General features: G+C 48.1%; 1 protein-coding gene across 2 annotated transcripts in view; it reads right to left on the bottom strand.

Moving 5' to 3' along the window:
* Window positions 1–7,382: 7,382 nt before the first annotated feature.
* ADAMTSL3 (ADAMTS like 3) overlaps window positions 7,383–16,413 on the bottom strand; it is a 410,995-nt gene continuing 401,964 nt past the window's right edge. For both annotated transcript variants that reach the window (XR_016217636.1, XM_008275279.5), the window contains exons 29-30: window positions 10,171–10,385; window positions 7,383–9,496 (exon numbers count right to left, since the gene is read on the bottom strand). Coding sequence is in view for 1 of the 2 variants with exons in the window: in XM_008275279.5 (XP_008273501.3) it covers window positions 9,390–9,496; window positions 10,171–10,385 (322 nt within the window). In the remaining variant the exon portion in view is untranslated. The remainder of the gene's footprint in view (window positions 9,497–10,170; window positions 10,386–16,413) is intronic.

Genomic DNA, 16,413 nt, shown 5'->3' with positions numbered 1-16,413 from the left:
ATAGAAATTGAAGACATTTAGCCTAGGAGTTCAAGAAAGGCTTCCTTAAAAGTTTTGTTTGAAAGGTTAAGTAGGGATTTGCCTGGTCAAGAAAAATGGGCAGCCGGTGCCCCGGCTCACTAGGCTAATCCTCCGCCTTGCGGCGCCGGCACACCGGGTTCTAGTCCCGGTCAGGGCGCCGGATTCTGTCCCAGTTGCCCCTCTTCCAGGCCAGCTCTCTGCTGTGGCCAGGGAGTGCAGTGGAGGATGGCCCAAGTGCTTGGGCCCTGCACCCCATGGGAGACCAGGAGAAGCACCTGGCTCCTGCCATCGGATCAGCGCGGTGCACCTGCTGTGGCGGCCATTGGAGGGTGAACCAACGGCAAAGGAAGACCTTTCTCTCTGTCTCTCTCTCTCACTGTCCACTCTGCCTGTCCCAAAAAAAAAAAAAAAAAAAGAAAGAAAGAAAGAAAAATGGGGAGGTGGGAATAGCATAAGCCCAGGGTCTGTATCTCCGAGCAGCAGCTGAACAGAGTCCAAGGTGCAGCAGTGGAAAACTAGGCAGCCCTGATTCACCCTCCTCTCAGGCCTCCTGGAGATGTTATGCGGGAACACGCGCACATTCACTCAACACTTCAACAGTGCGGAAAGCTAGTAACATCCTTGAAGCTAGTAACATCCTTGATCGACCGGCCAGATTCCAGGAGGCATTTCCACTAAGCCAAACTTAGAAGAACCTGAAAGGAGGAAATTCAGAAAGAAAAGTCAATAGGAAGTTCCCATTTCCACCCCCTCTCCCTGCGTACCCTTTTTGTGGAAAGTAAGCCCACAGACACAGAAATTGGGAGGAGAGGATTTAGTTTATAAAACGTGGACCGGCACTGTGGCACAGTGGGTTAAGCTGCAGCCTGCAGTGCCAGCATCTCATATGGGTGTCGGTTCGTGTCCTGGCTGCTCCACTTCTGCTCCCTGCTAGTGCACCTGGGAAAGCAGCGGAACGTGGCTCAAGTTCCTGGGCCCCTGCCACCCACATGGGAGACCCAGAAGAAGCTCCTGGCTCCTGACTTCAGCCTGGTCCAGTCCCTGCTGTTGTGGCCATGCAGAGAGCGAACCAGTGGATGGAAGATATCTGGCTGTCTCTCCCTCTCTCTGTATAACTCTGTCTTTCAAATCAATCAATCTTAAAACTTGCAAGGACAACGCAAGGAGTAAGCCCTAAGGTAAATTAGGGAGCTGGGGGATGATGTGCCGATGTAGGAAGGAGGCTGTGCACGTGCTGGGGACGGGAGACACGGGAACCCTTTGTACTTAATTGTACTGTGAACTGAAAATTGCTCTGAAAAATATCTTTAAAAAAATCCTTCACAGCAGAAAGAAAGGAGGGGAGTATTTACCAGTTAGATGTTAGGAACCCCACATCCTATCTTCTTAATACCTCAAATGTGCAGGCTTCCTTTTATACAAACTCCAACCAGACGCCCTCTCAGGGAACTGTGTGTGGCAGGAGGAGCTTCCTAACAACGCCCAGGAAAGGGGGAGGCTTCTTTTCTTAGTATCCAGCAGAGAAGGGGAGAGAGAACCTTGCAGCCCCGTGAGCACACTTGAACTAGGCTGTTTAAAAAGTGAGCTGATAGCATACTTGTGAGAGAGTCACAGTGTCCAACAAAACATCAAGAAACTTCCATTTGGTTAAGCCTTTAGCTTCTTCCTCTCTGTCCACTCCATGGTCTTTTACATGGAAATGTAGATTTTTTTTTTTTTTTTTTTTTGCCCTATGTCACTGACAGGCCTGTCACCAACGTCACCCCTCCCCAGCCTACTCATAGACAGCACACAGCTGGACAGCTGATCTCTAGAGTGGCCAGGGGTATTTGAATACCCCTTCCGACAGCCCCACCCATGAAGATCTGTATTTGTAGCCATTGTGGAACTATAATGGCTAATGAGGAAATGTGGCTAAAAGGTGTTGGGCAGGTTAGTTCCTTCTAAGGGCTGCCAGGGAAAGCCTGTTCAATGCTTCTCTCCTAGTTGCTAGTGTTTTCAAGAAATCTTGGAGTTCTTGGCTTGTAAAGCTCTGCTCTCATCCCAGTCTCTCTGAGCGTAGGCATTGGTTTTCAAATTTCCCCTTTACAATTAGGAAGTCACTAGTCATATTGGCAGAGTGCCCACCCTGGTGACCTCATGTTAACTCGATCATCCCTAAAGATTCTTTCCCGGTAAGGTCACACTCACAGGTGTTGGGAGTTCCAAGTTCATCTTTTGGGGGATGCAGTCCATAAAGGATGACGCATCATTAGATGCTCGCATCATTGCCCATGGGAAGTTCCGTGAGGGGAAGACATTTGACCTGATGGCCAAGATGTCCAGTCCCACGTGGGATAACCTGGGTTTGAGTTGCAGCTCCAGCTCCCAATTCCAGGTTCCTGCCAAAGCGGACCCCAGGAAACAGCAAGTGCTGGCCCAGGTACCTGGATCCCAGTCCCCCATGTGGGAGACCTGCATGGAGCTCTCAGCTCCTACCCTTGGCTTGGCCTAGTCTTGATCCTTGGGGGAGTAAACTAGCAGACAGAGGCACTCCTGCTGCCTCTCATATAATTAAATAATAAACCACAATGAGAAAATCACACACACAGCTGTTAGAATGGCTTAAGAAAGCAAAACAACACAGGAAGTCCTGACCATCGCAGCTATCGGCAAGGATGTCGATCAACTGGAACACTCAGACATTGTGGTGAGAACACAAAACGGTACACTTCGGAAAATAATTTAATGACTTCTAATAAGGTAAACACACACATCCCATACGACCTAGCAAACCCACTGTTAGGTATTTATTGAGAGAAAATGTATGTTAATTAAAGAAAATGTATGTAAGTCTCCATAAGCCTTTATTCATAATAACCCCAAACTGGAAACAACCCAGATACCTTTCAACTGATAAAGGTATAAACTTCTATCCAGAGAAAGCCAATTCAATAAACAAACCGTTGATTCACCCAATAGCAGCCATGAAACAATGTTTTAGTGAGTGAGAGAAGGCAGACTCCAAAGACTACGCATTGTATGGATCCATTTATATGAAATTTTGGAAACGACAGAACTACAGGGACAGAAAATAGATTAACAGCTGTCAGAGGGTAGGAGGAGGTTTGGGGGATGTAAGTATCATGGCAGGAACCAGTGGTAGATGTACAACTAGACTGTCAAAAGTATTAGGGCGAATTTTATTCTGTAATTATTAAAAAAAACCATCACCTAGGATGTGGGGAGAACCCAACAAGGAATGCAGACTGTGGGTATATCTGTCCTACAAGCTAATCACATAACTACTTCTACCAGAATAGGAAGAAAGGACATGACCTAAGGAACTGGAAAACAGGGTAAGAACAGACACTATAAAGCTAGAGACAAAGAAACACATGCACACAAAGGGAATTGTTTGTTGTTTTTTTTTAAAAAAATCTCACAGAGGTATACTAGCAATTCTAAACTGTCTTATGAGTGTGCATGCTCAAACTATCCTGAATTACACCCCACAACTAAGTGGATCCATCAGAGCTGTGCACGTCTGGTTCCACATTTGAAAAGAAACAGCATAACTCAGCACATCAATAGGCCAACGAAGAAAATCACATGTTCATGTCAATAGATGCAGAAAAAGCATTTAACAAAATCCAACAGCCATGCGTGTTAAATCTATCAGGAATAGAGGAAACCTTCCTGGATCTGATGCGGAATGCCTACAAACCCACCTACCGTTCTCATGCTTAATAGTTGGAAACTCCATAAGAAGTAGGAGCTAGTCAGTGGGTCCCCTATTATCATTCATCTGCAGCGTTATACCGGATGTGCTAGCTAATACAATAAGACAAGAAAAGGAAGTGAAAGACATGTGGATTCAGGAGGAAGATAGAAATTACATTTGCTTGCCCATGGCATGGCATCTGTGTAGAAAATCTAAAAGAACCAATAACAACAATAACAACAAATCTTGCTGCAATTAAAGTGATTATAGCAAGGTTGTATGCTAGGTTAATTTAGAAAAGTCAACCACTTTCCTAGATCCCAGCAATCAACAAGGGGGGTTATAGGGGCCGGCGCTGTGGCGCAGCAGGTTAATGCCCTGGCCTGAAGCGCTGGCATCCCATAGGGGTGCCGGGTTTGAGACCCGACTGCTCCACTTCCGATCCAGCTCTCCGCTATGGCCTGGGAAAGCAGTAGAAGATGGCCCAAGTCTTTGGGGCCCTGCACCCACGTTGGGGACCCGGAGGAATCTCCCTGGCTCCTGGCTTCAGATCGGTGCAGCTCCAGCTGCTGCGGCCAACTGGGGAGTGAACCAGCAGATGGAAGACCTCTCTCTCTCTCTCTGCCTCTCCTCTCTCTGTGTAACTCTTACTTTCAAATAAAAAAATTTTTTAAAAAAGAGGAAATTAGAAATTAAAAACAATACCATTTACATTAGCACCCCCCCAAAAAAACTGAAACACTAAGGTATAAATCTAACAAAATATGTACAATATTCATGTGAAGCAAACTACAAAACTCTGATGAAAGAATTCCAAGAATTACATCAATAGAGATATGGTCTATGTTTTTCCAAACTTGATCTGCAGATTCAGTGGAATGCCAGTCAACATCTCAGCAAATTACTTTGTAGATACTGACAAAATGGTTTTGCAGTTTATGTGGGAACCCAAAAGAATAAGAATAGCCACTAAAGGACATTGAGGAGAAAATCTAGGTGACTTTGGATGTGGCAATTATTTTTTAGACACAGCCCTAAAGGCATGTCCCATGAAAGAAATAACTGATAATCTGGACTTCGATAAAATAAAAGAGTTCTGCTCTGTGAAAGACACAGTCAAAAGAATAAGAAGACAAGCCACACACTGGGAGAAAATATTTGCAAAAGATATACCTGACAAAGGGCTGTTAGCCAAAATAGATATATATAAAAAAAACTCTTAAAGCTCAACAATGAGAAAAGAATCAATCTAATTAAAAAATGGGCCAAAGACTTTAACAGATACAAAACCAGAGATACCAGATGACAGTAAGCATATAAAAAGATTCATCACATGATATTTCATTGGGAAATGCAAATTAAAGCAATAATGATAAATCATACAATGCAGTGATTGCATTCCATGATATTTATCCAAAGAAATTGAAAACTTCTTTCTATGCAAAAATCTGATGCATAATTACCAAAACCTGGAAGCAATCAAGATGATTTTGAATAGACAAATGGATAAACAAACTATTGTACATCCAGACAATGGGGGATTATTCACTGCGAAAAAGCAATGAGCTACCAAACCATGAAGAGGTAGAAAGGAAAGTTAAATGTGTGTTAGTAAGAGGGGTTTGGATCCCTGCTGCTCCACTTCTAATCCGGCTGCTTGCTAATGTGTCCAGAAGAGCAGTGGAAGAGGAGCCGAGGCTCCGGGATCCTGGCTTCGGATCAGCCCAGCTTTGGCCATTGCTGACATCTGGGGCGTGAACTAGCAGATGGAAGATTTCTCTCTCTCTCTCTCTCTCTCTCTCTCTCTCTCTGTTTCCATTAAATAAATCTTTAAAAAAAAAAACATGTATAAGAAAGAAGCCAATCTGAAAAGCCTGTATACTGTCTGTTTCCAATTATATGGCATTTTGCAAAAGGCAAAACTATGGAGATGATGAAAAATCCAGGGGTTTCTAGAGGTTTGTGGGCAGGGGAGGGATCAGAAGTCAAAGCAAGGAAGATTTAAAAAAATGTTTATTTATTTAGAAGGCAGATACACACACACACACACACACAGAGTGGGTGGGAGAGAGAGAGAGAGAGAGAGAGAGAGAGAGAGAAGGAGAGATGCCTTCAGTCACTGGTCCACTCCCCAGATGGCTACAACATCCAGAGCAGAGCCATGCTGAAGCCAAGAGTATGGAATTCCATCTAAGTCACCCATGGAGGCGGCAGGACCCCAAGTGCCTGAGCTGTCATCCATTGTGTTCTCAGGTGCAGCAGCGGGAAGCTGGATCAGAAATGGAGCCGCCGAGATGTGAACTGGCACTCCAGTACAGATGCTGTGGCTTCACCTGGTGCTCCACGACACTGGCCCCATAAAGAGGATTTCTAATGCAGTGAAACCTCTGTGTGTGAGTTGATACGATTGTACTTTTGTCTAAACCCACAACATGGACTGCACCAAGAGTGAGCCGTAAAGTACACTCTGGGTGTTGAGTTACTACCATGTGTCGGCACAGGTTTGTGAGTTCTAACAATTGCACCACTCTGGTGATGTTGATGATGGAGGAGGTTATGTGTGTGTGGGGACAGCGGCTATAAGGAAAAATATTTGTATTTTCTATTCATATTTTTGGTGACTATATAACTGCTCTAAAAATAAATCTTTAAAAAGTAATTAAAAATGTGTTAGTACTTTTTGCCGCCAACTTCTATGCCTGTGTTAGGTTATCTTTTTGGGACTCCCTTCCAACTCCTCTGCTCTTGACATTCTTTTTTTTTTTTTTTTTTTGACAGGCAGAGTGGACAGTGAGAGAGAGACAGAGAGAAAGGTCTTCCTTTGCCGTTGGTTCACCCTCCAATGGCCGCTGCAGCCAGCGCGCTGCGGCCGGCGTACCGCGCTGATCCGATGGCAGGAGCCAGGTACTTCTCCTGGTCTCCCATGGGGTGCAGGGCCCAAGCACCTGGGCCATCCTCCACTGCACTCCCTGGCCACAGCAGAGGGCTGGCCTGGAAGAGGGGCAACCGGGACAGAATCCGGCGCCCCGACCAGGACTAGAACCCGGTGTGCCAGCGCCGCAAGGCAGAGGATTAGCCTAGTGAGCCGCGGCGCCGGCCTCTTGACATTCTTTTAAATAAGATTTGCAAGATGTTAACAACTGAGATGAAGGAATGAGGCCGAGTCTCTGTGATCTGCTCTGATTTTTATTTAAAGATTTATTTATTTATTTGAAAGGCAGAGTTACAGAGGGAGAGATAGAGAAAGAGAGCTCTTCCATTCTGCTGGCTCACTCTTCAAATGGCTGCAATGACTGGGGCTGGACCAAGCCAAAGCAAGGAGCCTGGAACTCCCAACCAGGTCTCTTAAGTGGGTGCAGGGGCCCAAGGATTCAAGCCATCTTTCACTGCTTTCCCAGGTGCATCAGCAGGGAGCTCGATCAGAAGTGGAGCAGCCAGGACTTGAACAGGCGCCCATATGGGATGACAGCACTGCAGGCCTTGGCTTAACCCACTGCGCCACAGCGCTGGCCCCTCTGCTCCAACTCTTGAAATTCACACTCTCTAAAGGACAGTCCAGGGCAACAAACCCATCAGGGCTAACAAGGGGACAGCCAAAGTGACAACACCCATGGCTGCCAACAATGTAGCACAAATAAGTCACCCACACTCCTAAGGATGCATGGAAGAATCAGAGTAAATTTATTTCTGAATTAGTTCAGAATCATGAAAGAGAAACATCAGCTTTCATGTTAAAAACACAGTAGTAAAATACAGTACACAGGAATGTCATTTGAATGATAACAAAAGCACAATAGCAAATGGAAAATAGTAATTTTCACTTTAAATACAAAGGTGAAGCAATTTAATAAGAACTTTTGTTAATAAGAAAAATATATGTCCCATGTCTTTATTACACACTGTACAAAATAAAATATTGCACCTTTACGTCATATCATAAATATATACAAAGAGTATTTTACAATGATCTTTCTTTTAATTTAATAACCTTCAACAATCAAATGTGATTGATGAGTAACAACTCACGGGCTGGTGTGGCCTCTTCGCTTTCCCCCGTCTGCTCCCAACCACCAAACCCTCCGTACAGTAGTGCTCGTGCCAGTGTCAGTGAGGCTGAAGTCAGAACAAAAGAGACCTGGTGCTCAGGACAGGCAGAGAGACTCAGCAAGCTCGTCCACAGACAAATCCAAAGCCGCCACAGACCGTTCACTCATTATTAACCAGGGACCAGGGCCAGCACACCCGGCTTCAGGTCACCGTGTCACTGACAGACTCAAGGCAGCAGGTGCACAGGCGGCTGGGACACTGAATAAAGTCTGATCGCACTGTAACTGGCAGGACACCAGGTAGGGATCCCATGACCACATCAGCGTTAGGATTTAGGATTGAATGCTGGCCTGAACCCACTGCAGTGGTAGCCTTTATTCCAAACCTAACCCTGCACCCCGCCACAGTCCGGAAATCAGCCGTGGCCTCCGTCTAAACTCAACCCAATGCTGACCTGCCCTGGCCCTACCTAACCCCTAAAGCCAACTCTCGCCTTAACACTAACTGAACTTTCTTTCTCACCTAACTCAGTCCTGACTCTAATCCTAAAAGTAAAACTCATCTTAACCCTTTTTCCCAAATCCTAACTCTACACCCTAGTCCTAAGCGTCACCTCCAGCCTTGCCCTAATTCACTTGGGATTTACTGAAAAATCAGCTCACATGACCGTAATTGTCCACCGTAAACAATTCCTTCAAACTATCGTGTTTCTTACTTTAGATTACTTTCTTACCCATTTTCCAAAATCAACTTTTCCAGGAAAAATTTTATGCATAAATTAGGTCTACTAAGGCTTTGGCTTTCTGTGTGCAAAGAGAATAGTGCTTAGACAAAGTTTCATTCACAGCTCTTAAAAGAAAGCTTCGGTTATACTTCCAAATCAGTAGAAAAGGTCAACTTTCCCTCTTCGTTCATTCCCAGAATGCCTTGTTAGGTCCCAGCTCGATTTCTGTAGGTGTGAAGTTTCTGTCCTTGTGAAACTGGCAGCAATACCATGTCTTCTTCCATGAGTGCTCCAAGGGCAAGGTCAAGGTGGCTTCCGCCCACGGATCCTCGAAGCAGTCAGGGGGAAGCGCCCGTCCAGAGAGGTTGTCTCTTGTCCACAGGCTAACACTGGAGGACCTACGAAAATCCCATCAGTGCCAACACCTTCACAACTACTGACCAGGGCTTCTAAAGTGTAACTACCTTGGCCACCTGTTGAAACCCTGCAGCTTGAGAGACGAGGAAGGCACCCGTCGCTGGGCTTCCAAGCGCTTCCGGGTGTGCTACTCCCTGCTGGCCGACGAATCACAGGAAAGAGGAAGCAGGGGACGGCGGCGTGCTCATGACCTTGGTGGTTTCCTGATTAGATGGACATGACAAGGTCCCAAGGGCAATGGCATGCTGGCTATGGTATTTTTGTTAACCCTGGGCTACATCACCCAAAGGAATCAGAATTAAAAACCAGCCGTGCAACAGGTTCACTTTACACACTTTGAACAGCGGTGTTTGCACGTGGAATCTGGAGTGGTTCAGGAAGGAAATCTACATTTCTGCACCAGCGACATGGGGTGGGGGGAGCGCATTTAGAGTTTTCTTTTTATCTTCACAGCAGCATCACGGCCCCTCCAGAGGGTTACCCCTCTTGACAAGACTGGCAGCACCTCCGTTTGTAAAGGTCTAAAGAACACAAATTAAGTTGCTTTACAAACATGCAGTAGTGGGTTGTGTCTACGCAGGCTCCTGCAAGAAAGAAAACAAATCCATAGCACGTGACTCATTAGAGACCTAGCGAGAAAAAAAAAATAATAAAAAACAAACAATACCCTCTGGTAAAGGCACACATGGGGGACACACAGTGAGGACGAACTAGACTCAGGTTAGGGCCCTTGTTCCGAATAGGAAGTGCATGGTGCTCATGTCTCAGCTTGACCTTGGCACCTGACCCTGCTCCCTGGGGACCTGATGGCCCCCATCCTCCCCACCCCCAGCCCCTGCACTCCTGCCACTCAGGTTAGTGCTCCACGAAGCAGTACTTATATTTTGTGGGATCACAGCCCCCTGGGAAAACTGAAAGCTCTGGACCTGCTCCCCGGAAAAACAGCATAACAACTGAATTTTATATCCAATTTCTGGCCACGTGCATCCCTTGGTGAGTCCAACCATGGGACTGCTGTCACAGCAAAGCAGGCTGCCGGGCAGAGGGGAAGTGTGTGGAGAGGCCGCCCATGCTTGTTGGAAAGCAAGCCCTGTGCACGCTACTCAGCTGTGTGTCCCGTGGAGAGCACGGAGCTGCACCCACACACAGGCGCTGACTCCCAGGCTGCCACACAGGCAACTCGGTTGCGGCAGACACCCTGAAGGGTCCACCTGGGCAAGACCTCGGGGCGGTGGTGACGCAGGACCAGGGTACGCACTGTCGCAGGAAGGCCCCAGGCAGTGCCTCCAGGAAGCTGGTTTCCTCTTCTGCACGCAGTGCCTCTCGGCCACAGGTTTGCAGCTCCGCGTGTGGACGCAGTCGACTTTCCGAGACTGGAAGCCCCGGCCGCAGGCTGCTGTGCACGGCCTCCAGGGGCCTGTGCGCCAACACACATCACAGGCCCCTGCCGTGCAGTTCCTCCTAAGGGTGGGCCTGAAATGAAAAGCAAGACCGAACTGTGGCTTCTTGTGGGGTGCGAGCCTTGGACTCCTCCATCAAGGACTGAGACATCCCCCGGCCTCCACCCCACCATCTGGAATGACCTTGGTAGTGACAATCGTCCTCACGGCTTGGAGTGCAGGCAGCAGTGATGGCTCAAGTAGTTGCATTCCTGCCACCCACATGGGAGACCTGGATGGAGTTCCCATCATCCATCGTCAGCCCAACCTAGTCCTGGCTGTTGTGGGCATTTGGAGACTGAAACAGTGGATGGGAGCTCGCTCCCTCTCTCTCCCTCTCCCCCTCTCCCCCTCTCCCCCTCTCCCCTTCTCTCCCTCTCCCTCTGTCTCTCTCCCCATCCCTGTCTTTCACTCTCCCCTCCCTCTCTTTCCCTCTCTCCCTCTCCCCCTCTCTCCCTCTCCCTCTCTCCCTCTCCCCCTCTCCCCCCCTCTCCCTCTCTCCCTCTCTCTCTTTCCCTCTCTCTCCCTCTCTCCCTCTCTCCCCCTTTCCTTCTCTCCCTCTCTCCCTCTCCCTCTCTCTCTCTCTCCCTCTCTCTCTTTCCCTCTCTCTCCCTCTCTCCCTCTCTCCCCCTTTCCTTCTCTCCCTCTCTCCCTCTCCCTCTCTCTCTCTCTCCCTCTCTCTCTCCCCCTCTCCCTCTCTCTCTCTCTCTCCCTCCCTCGTTCCCTCTCTCCCTCTCTCCCTCTCTCTCTTTGTGCCCCCACAAATAAATGAAATATTTTTTTAAATGTGTTGTCCTGATGAGCTGGAACAGATCAACTTAGGCCAGTAAGAGAATTACTCACTACAATGACCCACAATAAACCAGCTCAAGTACGCTAATAAACCTTAAATTTCCTGGTTATAAGCACTTGAACCAGACCATGAGTGCAAGTGTGACTCCACATCTGAGCAGGCTGGTCCACTGAGAGAAGTGCTCTGACATGTACACTGAAACCACCCAAGATGAGCCGTCACAAACCACCAGAGGCCGTTTGGGAAGAAGAGTCTCAATCAGATGTCCCTGCCCTTTGTAACAGAATGTAACCTGATTATCCTTTGCTTTTTGGTAAAGAAATTTGCCCTGGAGGATAGAGCCACGTCGGTGGACCCACTTTGGCATCTGCCCTGGATTCCTAGGGTGAGGCTCCTGGGACGTGTATTTGTCCTGTCGGAGAACCTCCCTCCCCACTCCCCAGAATGACTGGGAGAGGCTTGAACTTGAGCTGGTTCAACAGTTGTCTTTCTCCCAGGAACCTGGAGCAAGACATGGAAACCCGGATCTTGGAGCAGGGGTGGCCATTTTCTGTCACATGGGCCAAAAGATTAAAAAAAAAAAAAAGAAAAAGAAACTTTTCAGAAAGAACAGAGAAGGAAGCAGAAACAAGAAGGATCTCTGAGATAAAAACAGAAAACCCGCAAACCCAAGGACCCTGCATTTCTGGGTTTTCTACATTTGTTCATACAAAATTACCTTCATCAGAGCACATATGTCTATAAGGAGTGCGGCAATGCCCTGGGAATGTAATAAAATGAAGAGAACTGGGATGGCATGACCTCTAAGGTCGAGTATCGCATATATTTGGAAGCAATACTTGGATTAGCCAGTAGGGGGAGACTCCATCAAAGGGTTTGCTACTGTCCCACCAAACTGTTAATAAGGTGTGCAGGGGAAGGGCAGACTGCTAAGTGCTTCTGTTTTCCGCAGCAGGGAAACTTGCAGAGGTCGAGTAGCTCTGAACAACACAGCAGAAAATCCTACTCCTCAGCCATCTCTCCACCCAGACATACTGAAAAAGGTGGAACAGATAGTCACAGGATGTCCAGAGAATGTACCCAAAAGGAGACCTAGTGCCGCATGCGCGTGTTGGGTGGCCTTGTCTGACTCGTATATCCCTCGTCCTCTTTGTGTGTGTCATTCCGAGTAGACTTTTAGCGCTCCCAGCCCACATGGCCTTAATGACCAAAGTCGCGGCTCTACTCCTGGGAGAGTCAGAAGGAATCCCAGCACTTCCCAACTGGGAGAAAAGGAGACACGGGCAGCTACAGACCAGCACAGGGCTGTGGCCCAGGACAGCACAGAGGCTGCTCACTGAGGACACAGTAAAATAAATACATACATAAATAAATAAATAAACGCAAGTCTGGTTAGCAAAGGAAATCACTTCCTCTTGGCCAGAGGTGAGACAAGTTGGGACAGACTCCTGAGCCAGGTTGGCACTACCACTACGGGCACAACTGGGTAGCACGTGTTTTCCAAAAAAGTTTACTTATTTGAGACAGAGACAGAGAGAGTGAGCTCCCAACCACAGGGTCACTCCCCAAATGCCCAGGCACTGGAACTCAACCCAGGTCTCCCACGGGTGTGGCAGGGAACCTCCTACTTGAGCCATCACCTGCTGTCTCCCAGGGTGCAGGTGCAGAGCCAGGACTCGAACCCAGGCCCTCCGACACGGAATGCAGGTGTCCCAAGTGGCATTTCCGCTGCTGCATCAAACATCTGCCTTGCTCATTCATATGTCTTTTTTTTTTTTAAAGATTTATTTATTTGAAAGAGTTATGCTGAGAGATAAGGAGAGGCAGAGAGAGAGAGAGAGAGAGAGAGGTCTTCCATTGGCTGGTTCACTCCCCAGATGGCCAAAACGGCTGGAGCTGCACTGATCCAAAGCCAGGAGCCAGGAGCTTCTTCCGGGTCTCCCATGTGGGCGCAAGGATCCAAGCACTTGGGCCATCTTCTGCTGCTTCCCCAGGCCATAGCAGAGAGCTGGATCGGAAGTGGAGCAGCCGGGACTTGAACCGGTGCCCATATGAGATGCCAGCACTGCAGGCGGCAGCTTTACCCGCTATGCCACAGCGCCGGCCCCATTCATATGTTTTTTAAGGAAAATCACAAATGCAGAGACGGTAGTAGGAACCACAGGGCTTCCCTGTGTTTGCTAAGCTTTTTCAGTTTCTCATTTCTGTTCAGCCCAGCTCTGCGCCTGTCTGAACTAACTCCCTTCCCCATCAGCCTGGTGGAAAAGCCGATTCTGAGGGGAGCACACCCCAAGCATGGCTGCCTATCAGAGACAGGCAGGTGCAGGCAGCTTTAAAGAGAGAGAGGGCCCAGCATGGCCGCACAGTGGGTTACATGGCCGCCTGTCACACAGCGCGCTGGTTCGAGTCCCAGCTGCTCCACTTCCGATCCAGCTCCCTGTTAATGAGCCTGGGAGAGCAGTGGAAGGTGGCCCAAGTGCTTGGGTCCCTGCACCCACGTGGGAGACCTGGATAGAGTTCTTGACTCGGCTTTGGCTTGGTCCAACCCTGTGTTGCTGTCATCCAGGGAGTGAACCAGCAGTTAGAAGACCTCTTTCTCTGTCTTTGCCCCCCCAACCCCTGTCACTGTGCTTTAAACAAACTAAACAACTAAACTAAATTATGAAATAAAGTAAAATAAAATATAAAATAAAGTAAAAGAAAAGAAAATAATAAAATAAAGTGAAATAAGATAAAAAGACATAGATTGCCAGGCCATCTCCCCAATTTTTCTGATTCATTAAGTCTGAGGTGAGGCCCAAGAACCTTTATTTTTTTTTATTTTTTATTTTAAATTTTTTTTTGACAGGCAGAGTGGACAGTGAGAGAGAGAGAGACAGAGAGAAAGGTCTTCCTTGTGCCGTTGGTTCACCCTCCAATGGCCGCCACGGCCTGCGTACCACGCTGATCCGATGGCAGGAGCCAGGAGCCAGGTGCTTCTCCTGGTCTCCCATGGGGTGCAGGGCCCAAGCACCTGGGCCATCCTCCACTGCACTCCCTGGCCACAGCAGAGAGCTGTCCTGGAAGAGGGGCAACCGGGACAGAATCTGGCGCCCCAACTGGGACTAGAACCTGGTGTGCCGGCGCCACAAGGCGGAGGATTAGCCTACTGAGCCACAGCGCTGGCCAGGAATCTTTATTTTACAGTGATTTTTCAGATGGTCTGACTCATCACTGAAGCCAGGAATCATCACTTTGGGAAACAAATGCTTCCGTTTCCTTAGGCCTGCTGGTCACCTTCCCACTGTAGGTCTGAGTGAGCCCCAGCCCTACCCCCACCCCGACATTCCCCACACTGCACCGCCTTCCCGCCTCAAGCCCTCCCCAGGGCCTCCAGGGACTGCTGGGAGACCGCCTGCCCACCGCGGAGCTTCGGCCTAGCCCACCAACACTGCTATTTCTAAAACACGCACTCCCCCTTCCCGGAGCCCTGCTGTGGCGCGGGGAGAGATCTGTCCACCAGCCTGCCCCTGGCCCACTGCGCACGCGGGCTAACGGAAGCTCCAGCGCCTGTCCTGCTCTGGACAAGCCCACCGCACACCGACTCAGCAGCAGAGGTCTTGGAAAACAGCAGCAGAAACCCACAGCAGGAGTCGGCACTGTGGCATAGCCGAGCGGCTTAGCTTCTGCCTTGTCAGTCCTGGCCGCTCTCTCTGCCTCCTATCCAGTTCCCTGCTAATGCACCCAGGAAAAACACTGGAGATGGCTCAAGTCCTTGGGTCCCTGCCACCCACATGGAAGACTGGATGGAGCTCCTGGCGCCTGGCTTTGGCCCGGCCCAGCCCATGCCATTGCAGCCATTTGGGGTATGAACCAGTGGGTAGAAGATTTCTCTCTCTCTCTCTCTCTCTCTCCCTTTTCTCTGTTAACTCTGTCAAATAAACCCTGAAAAAAAGACCCCCACAGTAGCTCTCTCTATCAGCCACCTGAGACTTTTATCCATACAAAAACCTCCAAATACTTGAGGAAAAATAACAGCAGGAAAACACAGCACTAGCATAAAAAAAACCAGCCAACCTTGGAGGAAACAGAAACAGAAGAAGAAAACGAAGAATAATAATCTCTCCTACCCTCCCTAGCTCTAGGAATTTTCATCTATTATTTAAAAATAATAATTATCAATCATTTATTAATTTAATAACTAAATTACTTATCTTTTTTTATTTATTGATTTTTTATTTATTTATTGATTGATTTTAATATATTTGTTGATTATTTATATATTATAATATAATAAAATAATTTGATGATAATATTATTGTTTTAAAATAATTTTTATAATTTTAAAATAAATAATTTTTAAATGAGAATAATTTCATCTTACTTCCACATCTCCTTGTCTAAAGCCGCACTTAGTTAGATTTTTGAAACTCTGGATAGATCTTTCCACGCCTTTCGCCTTCTCTATCCTCTGCCGCTTCTTTTTGGGGCCTTGGATTAGCCAGCACGTGGCACACCCCAGGAACTGCGGGACAGTGTGGCTGCCGCACAAGGGCTGCCAGGGTGAGGTCTTGACTGAGGTAGGGACGGGAAGCGGGCCTTGGGCGCGTGGTGCTTCAGGAGCCACACTAAGCACCTGATAATCTTCCTAGGAGGAAGCAACGCCTCTGACATGTTTTTTTTTTTTTTTTTTTTTTTTTTTTTTTTTTTTGACAGAGTGGACAGTGAGAGAGAGACAGAGAGAAAGGTCTTCCTTTACTGTTGGTTCACCCTCCAATGGCCGCCACGGCCAGCGTACTATGGCCGGCGCACCGCGCTGATCCAAAGGCAGGAGCCAGGTACTTATCTTGGTCTCCCATGGGGTGCAGGGCCCAAGCACTTGGGCCATCCTCCACTGCACTCCCTGGCCACAGCAGAGAGCTGGCCTGGAAGAGGGGCAACCGGGATAGAATCCGGCGCCCCGACTGGGACTAGAACCCGGTGTGCCGGCACCGTTAGGTGGAGGATTAGCCTAGTGAGCCATGGCGCCGGCTCTGACATGGTTTTATCCCTGCAGGCAGAAGGGTTGCGATGGTGGCTTTATCCAATTAGCATGAGTGGATGGCGGGAGGCTGGCTGGATGGCTATGGTGGTGGACTCAGCGACAGATGATGGTGGCGTGGCCAAGGGCAATGGTGGTAGAAATGGACCTCATATTCAATAACATGAATGCATATTAATATCATATCATATAATCATATAATTATTATAATTGAAGATGGCACCCTCATTAATATTTTGCTATAATGCA

Source organism: Oryctolagus cuniculus, chromosome 12 (assembly GCF_051225735.1).
Source record: "Oryctolagus cuniculus isolate XC-2025 breed Fujian yellow rabbit chromosome 12, ASM5122573v1, whole genome shotgun sequence".
Lineage (NCBI taxonomy): Eukaryota > Metazoa > Chordata > Mammalia > Lagomorpha > Leporidae > Oryctolagus > Oryctolagus cuniculus.
Note: the sequence above shows the minus strand (reverse complement) of the source record. Positions and strands in the feature narration are given on the sequence as shown.